Genomic DNA, 13,234 nt, shown 5'->3' on the forward strand with positions numbered 1-13,234 from the left:
GGCAATATCCTCTCCATGGCCAGCCTGCAGGGACCTGCAGTTGAGAAAGATGTGCCTCTGGCAACCGCTGTTGTCTCCCCGGAAAACACTATCCTTGGTGGAAAATGATTTCTTTACGCCCCAAACCTTCTCCAGAGTAGAGAAGAGAGGTGGGGGCTCACCAGCCTGGCCCCTGCCCTCCGCAGGGAGTGATCACTGCACAGAGAGAGAGAGCAGGCGGAGGTGTGCGTGCGCAAGGGACAGACAGACCAGGACACAGGAACAAACGCAGCAGCATACAAGCAGAAACATCACCAAGCGCGCTCCCAGGCAACCCCTGTGGGACTGAGTGCAGGGACCACACAGGCAAGAGGGAGGGATAAATACTGGGGTGGGCGGGGGGTCTCCGCCTTCCACCATCCTGTCACCAGCAGAAGAGACACAGACAGACGGACAGGACAGAGACACAGAATCAAGGCCTGGGACCTGCTAATGGGGCCTGGCATGCCCATCACAGCCTGCTTTGATGGCACCAAGAAGGACCACTGTCTCTGCAGGTGGGGAGCTGGCAAGGGGGTGGGGCAGTGGACAGAGGAGAGGCTGGAAGGGCAGGGATCTGCCTCCCACCTTGGGCAGCCTAATCCGGGTCCTGGCCAAAGTAGGTGAGGCAGGATGAAGTGTCCAAGAGAGGCGTGAAGAGTTGCTGCAAGCCTCCACCCTCACGGAGCACCAGAGCGTCCAGGCTCCCTCACATGAGGTCCCAGAAGCTGCAGCCCTGTGTGGGCAGGACAGCGGGGAGACCCCAGACTCCAGAAACAAAGCCATCTGCACCTGAAGTCACACAGCCCAGCTTCAACCCACAGGAAGGTGACAGGTGTGTTCAATGAGACGGCAGAGAAGCTGAAACGGCAGCCTGGCTCTTGGACTAAGCGGGAACGTGGGGCACAGATGGCACTGATTCCAGGCTGGACAGAACAGCTCAGCACTGGGCCCAGGAGGGGTGGACAGTGAGAAGACATCCACTATTGAAGGAGCAGGCCCTACACACACAGACTCCCTTTCCCTTCCTCCCAACCCCAAGGGTTGGCTCTGACTCAAGGCCTTCTGGAGAGCCGGAACGGGGGCCAACGCTGGTTGGCCAGGGGGCTCTGGCCAAGCGGCCTGCATGTGACACAGCATGCATGTCACACACAGCTGGCCAGGCTTCTGCTCTCTGTTCTAGAGAGCTCGAGGTCAGATGGATGCTTCCAGGCCAGCACCCAGAGCTGCCATAGACAGCATGTGACCAGCACAGCCCTGTGCTCTCTGCAGATTGCCATGGGGTGGCAGGAAACGCTCTCAGCTCTAGGTCCAAGAGTTGGCACTGCCACTTCAGAGCTGGGTGGGAGGATCCCTCTGGGGCTTCCCTTGTGAAACAGGGACCATGGTCCTTGTCCAAAGAGGCAACCTTGGGCAGGCACCTGGAACCCATGAGGGGTGCACGGGTGTGTTGCCCAACAAGACTGGAATAGCCCTCCTTGCTGGAACACGGCTCATCTCACCCTCAGCCCACAGCCGGGGGGCTTCATCCTAACCTTGGCATGGTGCCCATGTGCCAAGGGAGCCGCAAGGGGCCTGGAGAGCATTTACTGGGGAGGAAAAGACCTTGAGGAAGCTAACAGAGAACAGCAGAGAAGGGAGAGATGCGATTAAAGGAGAACTTAAAAGGGGGCTAAGGGACCACTGCACCATCATAGTAGGTCAGCTGTCCATCCACATTCTCAGAAGACAGTTTCTTTCTCTGAGACCCTGCCTGGACACTGCCCCTCAAGGGCACCCAGGCTCGGGGAAGCTCAGCCCCGGACCCACAAACCAGAGTCAGAACTCTGGACTGGCTGGACAATGGCCCTGCTTCCACAGCCTGGCCAGACCCCAACACCCGGCCCCAAATGAATGCTGGGCCCAGACAGGTGAAGGAGGCCCTGGATCAACCTCAGAGAAGGGGGTGGCTCCTTCCACCTTGCAAGTTCAGACACAAATCAATCTCTGGTGACAGGAGAAGGCAAACAAGAGGACGGCCAGCTCCTTTCCCCACTCACTCTTGGCCTTCCCCTCGGGCTTCTTGAGAATGCCCTTCCCCAATAGCTGCTGGGCTCTGGGTTCCTGCTGGGGAACTCCACAAAGGGGGCCCACAGAATCTTCCAGAACTGTCAGCCTCGCCGGAAAAGACTGGAGCCATCAGCTCCTCTTTCCCAGCCTCGACACAGCAGAGCAAATCCCCGTCCTAGGGCCTCTGGGTCCCTGACGGACCCACAGATACACAAGTGGAGGGGGTCAGGCCTCTCTCTGCAGGCGGTGGCGTCTTCGCGGCTGCCACCCTTGCCCTGCTTTTGACAGGCGCTGGGGAAAAGACAAAAAAGCAGGGAAATTCAACCCCAGCGTGTGCTGGCCAAAGCTGCTTATCACCGGCTGGCGCCCAGCGGCACCGGGAGGAAGGTGTCCCTGGAGTCAGGATGAGCAGGCTGGGGTCTCCGAGTTCCATGTCAAGGCGGCCACTCCAGGTGAGGAGGACAATGTCTGGGGACAAGAGCCTCCCCTCCGACACCAGTGTTAGCCAGGGCTGTGCCAGGCGGGTGGGCAGACTTCCTTTACCTGTTTTCTCTACATTCATGGTGCCACCAGCTTCCTGGGCCTCCCGGTCCCTCCTGGGGGCCGGCGCCTGCCTCTTCAGGGGCTTCTCTTCTTTCGTCCCCTGACTCTTGCTCTCGCACCCCTTGTCCTGCAGGGCTTGCTGCCAAGACACAATCAGAATCCTCACGTGAAGAGGGGGGATCGCAGTGGGGAGGGGACCCCAGTGGAGCCTGAAGATGGTGCATGCTCCCGGAGCTGGTGAGGTCCCCAGACCTAGCCGGTCCACCCCTCACTGTGTGGGTAGATGGGAACAAGGAGGCCCGGAGTCCGGAAGAAAATGCGCCCAGATCTCACAGCGAGAAAGGGCAGTGAGTTCCCCTGGCCCTCATTGGCAGCCGGCCCTCAGGACCAGCAAACAAGGTTCTTGGGCACATAGAAATCCTCAGGTGAAGTTCAGCTGGCCGACCTGTGAGCCCTGAGTCACCAGTGCAGTGGCCTGCTTGCTTCAGGTGTACCCTCGACCCACCATTCACAGGCCTGTCCAGCCCCAACAGGCACACGGCAGTCTCAGGGCAACAACCCCAACCCGTGACGTCAGCTGCCTCCATCCCCCTGCAGACAGCACCAGCCTGGGACTGCCAAGGAGTGGGCACACAGGTCCACACGAGCAGGGCAAGGCCATGGTCCACGTGCAGGCATGGCTATCTGGGACCATGAGACCTTGTCTCCAGGAAGGAGGAATCAAGGCAAAGAAGGCTGGAGAGAAGAGACCAGTGAACTGGCAGGGAGATGAGGCGAGAGGCAGAAAGAGGCTTTCAACCAGAGAAAATCACGTGCAACTCACACAGGACAACAGGTAAGGTGTGAACAGAACCACAGGTAAGGTGTAATCCCATTTAAGGATAATGGAAATAAAAGAGGCTTGCCCCTCCCTCTCCAAATCTGGTTTCCTCTGGAGGCTGGGTGATGTTACAGGGGTATCATCTAAATTTGGGGGGTGGGCTTCCTTGGCGGCTCAGTGGTAAAGAATCCACCTGCCAATGCAGGAGATGTGGGCTCAGTCCCTGAGTCGGGAAGATCCCCTGGAGGAGGAAATGGCAACCCACTCCAGTATTCTTGCCTGGAGAATCCCATGGAGAGAGGAGCCTGGCAGCAAAGAGTCAGACATGACTGAGCAACTGTGCACACACGCAAACTCTGGGGAAATCAAAAGAAACTTGTTGCAAGAGAAAGTGGAGAGAAAGGAAAGGCTTTATGTTTCATTCTGAACCTTTCTGGCATTTGCATTTTTAAGCTTGTAAGCATCTGTGGTGTTCTGCTTTGTTATCTTTGATAACAGAAACTATCCAGAACGGGAGATTACAGGCACTTTTTGGTGTGTCTTTGTGCCAACCTTATTCAAAACAAAAAGACAACTGCTATATTTAAAAAATATTCCAAATCTAGAGTCGGAAAGGCCTGGGTGTGAAGCCTGACTCAGGTGAGCTGTGTGACCACGGGCAAGTTACTTAACCCTCCCTAAAGCTTCATCGTCCCATTCTTAAAACAGAAACTCCACTTTCTACTCCAGAAGGAACGGTCGTGATCATGTCTCGTATTTAGGAAAATTCCCGCCGACTTAATTTTATCCCCACCCTCTGACCAACTGCCACACCAGCACGAGCAGCCTTGTCACTGGCGGCGGCAACAGCGGCAGCTGGAAGTTTCCATTTGCCGTCCAGAGCAAAGGTTACACTATTTCTGGCCGGTTGGCCAAGCCACAGGAAGGGCAGACAGGCCCCTGGGGGTTGGGAATTTCTGCAGCCTCCAAACGAAGCAACTCGGGTTTTAACTGCTTGAGAAGCTGGTGGGGGAGGTCACCAAGCCCACCAGGTCACTTCACTGGGTCTGGGTCCCTGTTTGAGCCTCACAACCCCCATCTCGAAGCTCCTATAAACATAACGAAGCTTCACCAGCCCAGAAGAACACGCATGTGGAAACTGGTGGCTGGCGGCAGCGTCTCACATCCTCAGTAGATCTGCTGACCCCAGGACTCAGCAGCAACCACAACCCAACAGCCCATAATCAAAATTCAAGAACAGAGCCTCCACCCAACTCAAGGCTGCCTGTTTCTGACCACCTCCCGATTTAACTACCAATGGCTTGAGTTAGATTAAAAAAAAAAAAAATGATTCTCCAGTTTTTTTAACTGTTCCTGCACCAGACCTGCATTTCTAGCAGAACTTACAGTTAAAAAAAAAAAAAAACAAAAAAAAACGGACCATTCAGTTCTATCTTCAGATGAACCACACCAGAGGGGATGAGAAAAACCAGGAAGCCCAAGACTATCTCTGAAGCAACAAGCAAGGGGTTCATGTTCAGATCAGGACTTGAAGCCACACGTTCAAAGGGCACCTATCTCCCACACCCACCCTGCCTTCCATCTGCATGGGTCCCTTCAAGGTAGCCCCTGCCACACACAATCTTTCTTGTGGGGAGGGGCCTTGGCAACACCTCCTGATAACTCTGATCCTTCATCCTCAGCCATTATGTCAATGTTTGCCCATCCTGGCCTCTCTGCTAGACTGCCGGGTCTATTTCTCTTTTTGGCTGTGTGCCAGCACAGTCTTCTAACATAGAGTAGGCACTTGCAAAAATATCTGTTAACAGATGCATCCATTTAAAAAATTACAAGGACTTCCCTGGCAGTCCAGTAGTTAAGACTCTGCACTTCCAGTGCAAAGGCCTCAGGTTCAATCCCTGGTCAGGAAACTAAGATCCAACATGCTGTGTGGTACAGCAAAAATAAAACTGCAGAGCCTGTGCTATCCTGAAATTGCTCAAAGTTTTAGGTGCACAAATGCATCGGTATTTGTTTAAGGAGCTCTTTGCAATCAGAAACCATACAGAAGATCAGTGAGATAAACCCTGAAGTAGAATATTATGCGGCAGTTTAAAAGAATGAAACAGTTCTCTATATATTGACAGGCATGAAGAAATCACCAAGACTCACTGTTGAGGGAAAGAGCTAATCACAGAATAGAAGGCAAAAATAAAGAATAAAAACTGTATAAACGCAATCAAGTAGTTGTATAGAAAAGATAAATAAATTAAGAGTGGATTTCTCAAAGACACAGGACCACAGGAGACATTCAGTTTCTAGATATTACATGCCACATGTGTGAGTTCTTTATACCATTTTTAAAGCTGATCATGTTCAGACCCCAGCTTGCTGTGTGACCAGTAGCAAGTCACTTAACCTCTCTGAGCCTCCTTTACTTCACTCATAAAACAGTAACTATGTCTTGGACTGATGTGAGACATATAATATATGCCACAATGTCTGGTATAAAGCCAGCGTTCAGTAAATATTATTACTGCTATTAGGACGTCTTCATTCTACAACCAAATACTATACATATAAATGTAAAGTCAGTGTTTTGAAAGTCCCATGATAACTGACTTGCAGTGATGACTGCAAGAGAAAAGAAATCAAGTTTTGGGAAAGTCCTCACTTTAAATGAGGAAATTTAAGTATCGCTGCCCCCATGGACTCATATGCCCCAGTGGGAATATACAGCTCCCCTAAAATCCTGCCCATCTTTCTAATAGCTTCTCACTGAAGGCCCCACATTTCCCACTTTAACACTTCAGTCAGGGCGTGGCTGAGAAGCTCCTGTCATCTCCTGTGAGATTTCCCGCCAGATAACCTAATAAAGCAAATTGTCCCATGTAGGCAGGCTCCCAGTGGGTGTGCTATGAGGAGCTTGGCAGGAGGTGTGAGACCCATCTCCTTCGTGGCCTCCTTCCCCAGAGGAGCCCAGCGGCTGGTATTCAAAGGGCCATGGCATACCTGCCCGGCTAGACACCTGGCTTTTCTGACAGCCCCTGGACTTACCTGCAGGGTCAGGTAGAGCCTGTGGGGGCTCCCGGGGCCAGCCCAGTCCACGCTGAGGGCTCGGCACTGAGCCAGGGCCGGGCGAGCTGCACTTCGGGTGCCCAAGTCCTCGTCACCGCCAGCCGGGCTATCTTTTCCACGCCCTGTCCCAGGACAAGAGGAGACGGGTGAGATGCCGGATGCTGGTTGGAGGCTGCTGGCCAGGGATCAGTGGCCAGAGCTGAGGCTTAGCTCCCCTTTCACACACTCAGGGCGGCCCAGGCACCGCCAGGAGGGACTCACACGCCCTCACATGCTTGCCTGGCACAGAGGGAAGGCCTGGCGCTGAGCAGGGGCTGCGCTCTTTCTTCACCACAAACCGCCAGGGGATCCTCTGCAGGAGGTCGCCCAAGACCTCCCCCCGGAGGTGGCGGCTTCCTCTCCCTCCACGGTGGCCTCAGGGCTGGCACGTGCCCACCAGCAACCCACTACAGAGAGCAGCAGAAGGAAGCCGACGCCACCCCGGCTGTGCTAATCCTCACAGGAGGTGCACCCCGGGGCCGTGACCTCATTACCAAAGCCGCCTCTAGGTGGCAATTTCTCCCCTGCCTTCAAAAAGAGCAACCCCACACTGGGTGGCCTGGTCCTCGCGGCCTTCAAAAGCGCATCCAGGACCAGTTAAAGCACATCCTCTCGAGTCTCTGACACATCGCCTCCCTCACGGGATGGCGGGAGAGGGCTGACTGTGGCTTCAATACCCCATTCACCCCTAATCCCCAGCCCTCCACCGCAGCTTGTGGGGCTGGACGGGATGGGAGAGGGGACACCCTGAGAGGTGTGAACCGGAGGCCCGGAAGGGTTAATAATATGCCCAGGGTCACCTGAAGCCAGTGTTCCAATCCCATGTGCTAACCCACCTTGTGCTTGCTGTCTCTTCTCAAAGTGGCAGTAAGTGGGGGGGGGGGGGCGGGTAGAGGGGCCTAGGGACACCCATACTGGCTAAAACTCTACCCAGTAGCAGGCACCATGATTGGCATTTCACACACAGGATTTCATTGGACCTTTGTCTTAAATTTTAAAAGTGGATAAAAGTCTGTATGGTCATATAAGCCTCATAATACTAATTTAAGAGAGCAATATGCACATGCAGGACTGGAAGGAACTATATAAAATGTTTAGTGACAAGCTTCTAGGTGAGTCTTCTTTTTTATACCTTTCTGTGGTTTTTTTTTTTTTTTTTTTGGCTTTCCAAGATAACATGTTTTTGTTTTTCAATTCTTGCTTTCTTTTTTTTTTAAGCCAGAAAAGCAATACTATTCATTCATATTACAGTCTTAATCCTTTGGACAATCTGGTGGAGTAGAGACCATCTTCAGCTCCTTCCAGACAACTGGGGCCACCTGATTCAAGAGCCCAAGCTTTCCCAGGAGGACTCCAGGGTCAACCCCAGCCTCACTGTCCCCGAAGAAGAGACAGACCGTGGAGGGCAGCGCTTTGGCTGCCACTGATGGTACAAGTGAGGTGGGAGACAGGGAACTGGAGCTTGCTATGTGCCCACTCTGGGCCTCGGTTTTCCCTTCTGTACATGGAGGGGCTTGGCCTTATGTCCCAGAAGGGCTCTGCTAACTTAGACAGGCTGGCCTTCTACAGCCCTCTCCCAGTAGGTCAGGAGCAGTCAGACAGCAAACTCCTGAAGGCCCCCTGCCTGAAGACACACCCTCTGCCCCCACACTTCCAGGAGGACCTGCCCAAGCCAAGGCTGGCAGACACCCAAGGGCAGCTCCCCAGGCCTGATGATCTAGCCCCCACCGGGAATCACAGAAGCCGCCCACTTCTTGATGTTGGCAGCGCCAGGGGACATGACCCAGAAAGGAGAGCCCGTGTTGACAGCTCCCCCAGGGGGAGGGAGGGCCCAGACTCGGGGACTCCCTCACTACCCACCTGCTGTCGGGGCCACCTTGGATGGCACCTAAAAGGAGCGCATGGCACCCACCCTCTGCCAGGCCACGCTGGGGAACAGCCTTTCGTCCACTCCGCGCTATCCGCCGGAGAGCCCCGGCGGGATCAAGTGTCGGCACCGCGCAGGGCGCCGGGCAGCTCTGTACCTACCTTGTTTACCAGCTGCGGGCAGAACCCGGGGCGAGACCACGAGTGCTCGGCCGAGGACGGGCGGATCACAGAGCCACAGCGACCCGGCCGGTCAGGGAGCGCGTGGCTGTCCGCCGCGTTCTCCGCTCCGCGCTACAGACTGCGTTAACGTTTAACTCGGCGTCCCGGGCCGGTCTTTACAGACGGGCGGGCGCGGGGCAGGAGCGCCCAGAGAAATTGACACCCTGACTCCACGCCCGGCTCGCGGGCTGCCGGTACCCTGTAATTACCTGACAGCTCTGACTGAGTCTAGGAACTTGCGAGAAACCCCAGTCTCATCGTTGGTATCTGGAGGAAGGAAGGGAAATAAAGAGGCATTTTAAAAATGCGGACTCACCAGTTCTCAACCTCCCCGGGCCGGTGTGTGGGAAAGGGCGGGCGGCCGGGCTGGCTGGGGCGGGGCGAGCCATCCCCGGGTCGGGCTCCCCGGCCCGGCCCACTCGCCACAGGCCGCGCAGCGAGGGCGTGGCTCCCAGGTTCCACGTCCTGCGAGACGGGACCATGGCCCGGCGGGGCTTAGTAGCCTCCTCCGGGCACCGGGCAGCCTGCGGAGAGAGCAAGAAAAGCGAGATTGAAGCCCGCTGGCCGGCACCTTCCCCCGCCTCAACCCCAAGCAGATCGGAGACTGCCATCTGCAAGGGTCCAAGGGACTGGGTCACCTGTTAACCCAAAGCCCCAATTCCAGCGTCCCCCAGGGACCCCCCTGGGCTCACGCAATGAAACAGGCCTAGCACCATTTCAGGGTGCTCATTAAGGAGAAGGGAGGCTCAGAGGTGGGCAAGCAGCCCACCAGGTGCACCTGCAGCACAGTTGGAGACCCCACATCTCAGCCCTCCCCTCGGAGCCTGGCAGCATACAGACAGGGCACAGCCCCACATGGAGGCACCACCAGGGCCTCCAACAGCATCTCCATGAATCTATTATGAGGGGACCCTGACTGTGGCCCTGACAAGTCAGGCTTATATACATCAAAATTCTCTTTAAATCAGCTCATTCATGTATTCAACTAGCCCTCACACTGTACTACGACTGGCAGACACCCTGCTAGGACTCGAAAATACAAAGATTCATTCATTCTTCATTTAATACTTATTTACCCAGTACCTGCTGTGTGCCAGGCACCTGCCTGGGGTCCTCTTTGATCAGCAGAGACATGGCCTCAAAGCTCCCTGTCAGGAGGGAGGTAAACACTTCAACAAACCTTCACAATCAGAACAGGAGGTAAGGGGGCTCCAGGTGGTATGGAGAATGGGGCTGGGGGTAGGAAACACTGGTCTGGGTAGAAAGCCCCATAGGGCCCTTATGCACTGAGCAAATGAACAAGACAGACATAATTTACTTTACAAGTCTATGGAACACCTATTGCGTGCAAAGTGACTCTGAAGGCATTTAAGGTGATACACCAAGCTACAGTCCCAGACTCAGACAGTAAGTGGTGCCATGTTTGAAAGAAGCCAAGTCAGCTCGGAGAGGTAATGTGGAGTTTGCTTTGGGTTTAAAATGGAGTTGGAGGCACCCAAGGATTTCCTAATGATGCCACCTGGGCTAGAGACCACTCTCCCCATCCCTCACTGCACTGATTGCTTTCTACCAGACTATTTAAAGCTATTTAAACAGTGTCCATTCCCCCTGACCTTCTACGGTTCCCCAGGGTGAGTCCCATGGCACCCAGCCTGGAGCAGCAGCTACATCCACACCAAACAGCTGGTGAAGGCTTACTGGGTGAATGCCTTGATAGGAATGCACACGAAAGCCTGAACTGAAAGCTTGGAAGACAGCAGGGCTAGAGATGAAATCACTGAGTTGAGAGGCTGATGGGGGTCACCGTGCTACAGGTGAGGATCCAATCATCAAAGGTAGTGCAAGATGAAAGGCAACCAGGGAGGACAGAGGTGACTCCGAGTGGGAAGGAAAGCTGGAGAAGGAAGGTCAGAGGTGGCAGAAGCAACAGACAGGTGCAGAGTCCTCAGAGGTGACCAGGAGTGAGGAGAGGATGGTCAATTACCAGGGAACCATGCCACGGACAGATCAAATTGGAAGAAAGGTCAATGGAGCAGAGCAGAGGGCAGGCCTGGGAAGGTCTAAGGTGGGGTGAAGGTGGCTAGAGGAAGCTGCCACTTCCTTCTCTTTGGAGAAGTTGGCTAGGACGGGAAAGAGAGGATGTGGACTTTAGAAAAGGAGAGATCTGCACATTCTGGGTCAACAGAGGAACAGGAACAACTGAAGCATCGAGAGGCAAGAGAAGGAAGAGCCCAAGGATGGGTTGCGTGAGGTTCGCAGAGCTGAGCCCTGGAAGACTGAAGAAGACCCAAGAAGGCTCTTGGCTAGGGAGTCCTGGTCTCTGCCTTCCTTGATTAAGGAAGACACCTTGGAGGAGGAGTCTCCTGGGTGCCCTCTCCCTGGCAGGGGTCAGGACTGCGGGCGCAAAGGGTAGAATGGACGTTAATGCTGCCTATAGGCAGCTCCGCTGAGGAAATGGAGATAGACCAGTGTGGAGTGGAGATGTAGCCAGACATCCCCTTCTCCAGGCTACTCAGCACAGAGCTGGGCACACAATCTGCCCTGAGGATCAGCTGCCCAGTGGGTAAAGAAGGAGGGAGTGAGACAGGCTCCACCTGCATGCTGAGCTGCTGGAAGGTGAGATGGCAAAGGGCACTGAAGGTCGATTCCATGGTTGAAGGAGACTTTCACGTGCCTCTGGGCTTAGTTGTGTTGGACTCTTTGCGACCCTTTGGACTGTAGCCCACCAGGCTCCTCTGTCCATGGGAATTCTCCAAGGAAGAATACTGGAGTGGGTTACCATTTCCTTCTCCAGGGGATCATCCCTACCCAGGGCTCATCCCAACCTAGGGATCGAACCTGCGCCTCCTGTGTCTCCTGCATTGCAGGCAGATTCTATATGCGCTGAGCCATCAGGGAAGCCCCTAGAAGACTTTTAAGGAGATCAGCTAAGCCTGAGGGGCAGGGACACAAGGACACATTATTTCTTGGCTTTCAGGAAGGGAAGTTGGGAGGCAGGAAGATATCAGGAAGAAAGAGGAAGGGTGTGTGCAAGATCCTGAAGAGGAAAAAGTAGCTGAATTTACCAGTCTGTGGGATGTGAGAGTCAAACGCATCAAGGACTTTCAAACAGCCCAAGACTGGAGACTCAAAGACCTAGGTCATAGGACGGGGTGATGGGGGCACGGTGTGGTTACGACCAAAAGCTAGTTCAGAGCCCAGCTGCGCCACTTAGTAGATGTGCAACCCTGGGAGAATGACTTTGTCTCTAAGCCTCAGTATTTCCATCTTTGAAATGGGAGAACTCTACCTTAATAGTGTTGGTGTAAAGTTTGGACAATACATATACACAGCATTAAGAACAATACTGACATATACAAAGAACCCTCCCCCCCACAAATTTAATGTTTCAGTGACCTATGTCCAGCGGTGGGTGAGCGCAGGGGCAGGCTGCAGGAGAGCCCCATCGACCTCTCCATGTTTAGGCCAGGGTGGCAGAGGTGCAGCCCCCTTCCCCCAGACCAGGGTTGCTGCAATGATTGAGGGACAGACTTGACAACTGCCCAGAGACCACTGCCCAGGAAACATAGTCTCCGTCTTCCTGGGAGAGGGGGCAGAAGGTCTGGGAGGGTGGACAAGGGCTGGACCTCCCCTGCGCACAGTCACACATCCTGGGTATCGCAGGTCAACCCAGATTTCAAAGCCTCTGTTCCTTGGTGCCCAGAAGGAAAGCAGAACTCATTACCCCCACATCCCTCAAGTCCAGTCACTGCAAATACAGGGCCCCATTCTCAGACTGCATTCTTCGCAAATGACGCTCTGGCCAAGGAGAGGGCTACTTTTATCAAGGGCATGGGGAACAGCCTGGGCCAGCAGAGTTGCTCGCTCAGCCTCAGGCGCACAGAAAGCCAGAGAAGGCGAAAGGCCAGGTGTGGCCAGGACCCCCAACCTTGAGACAAATGTGTGTGGGGGGGGGCGGGGGGGAGCTGGTGACAAATCGTACTTGAGAATTTAAATACAGCTTCCTCTTTAAAATCTGCCAGGACCAGGCCCTTCACTGCGCCAGAGTTCCGCTCTAACTCACAACAGGGTGCTGACAGAGGTGGCTTGGGCTGGCCCTCCCAGCTGGGAACCCCTCCCCAACCAGGCTGCAGCTGTCAAAGGCTCAATTTCCCCACTGCCCAGGGGGACGCCGGCCCAGGCCCTCCTTCCTAACCTGCGGCTAGCCCACCCCATCCCGGCCCTGCGAAGGGGAAAGTCAACTGCCCAAGGGACCTACGCGGTGGGAGGGCTGGAAACTGCAGCGTTCAAGGGAGCCTTGCGGACCCGGGGACCTCGGCCCGGGGAGGGGGCGGCGCTGACCGGCACGCGGTTCCCCGGCAATCTCCGGCTTTCCCGGGCCATTGAAATCGGAAAGGGGGTCCCGAGGCTGCTCGCATTCCAGGGGACGTGTCGCCCCCATGCTCTGATCGGCTCCGGCTGGACAGCGCTGGGGGCGGGGGTTGGGGCGGGATAGCGCAGGTCTGGGTCTCCCGGGCCCGGCCCTTCCCGCGCCCCACCTCGGGATTGGGCAGGGGGATCCCGGACGCGACACCCCGAACGACGGGCTGGGCGGAACCCGAGCGCCCAGCCCTCCCTCTT

At 55.2% G+C, this 13,234-nt stretch overlaps 1 protein-coding gene across 42 annotated transcripts in view; it reads right to left on the reverse strand.

The window, feature by feature from the left end:
• Positions 1–13,234, reverse strand: part of KIFC3 (kinesin family member C3) — a 57,086-nt gene that overhangs the window by 21,228 nt on the left and 22,624 nt on the right. For 10 of the 42 annotated variants that reach the window (XM_086350862.1, XM_086350865.1, XM_086350858.1 and 7 more), the window contains exons 2-3: positions 8,931–9,138; positions 6,467–6,609 (exon numbers count right to left, since the gene is read on the reverse strand). In XM_086350862.1, coding sequence (XP_086206988.1) covers positions 6,467–6,609; positions 8,931–9,096 — 309 coding nt within the window. In that variant the 5' untranslated portion in view covers positions 9,097–9,138. Of the gene's footprint in view, positions 1–2,610; positions 2,750–6,466; positions 6,610–6,766; positions 7,947–8,554; positions 8,882–8,930; positions 9,139–9,697; positions 9,763–12,872; positions 13,078–13,234 lie in introns of those variants that run through there. The other 32 variants (XM_086350850.1, XM_086350847.1, XM_086350844.1 and 29 more) reach the window with 15 other exon arrangements.

This window comes from Bos grunniens, chromosome 18 (genome assembly GCF_055505025.1).
Source record: "Bos grunniens cultivar Pamir isolate PY7600 chromosome 18, Bosgru_T2T1.0, whole genome shotgun sequence".
In the NCBI taxonomy this organism is placed as follows: domain Eukaryota; kingdom Metazoa; phylum Chordata; class Mammalia; order Artiodactyla; family Bovidae; genus Bos; species Bos grunniens.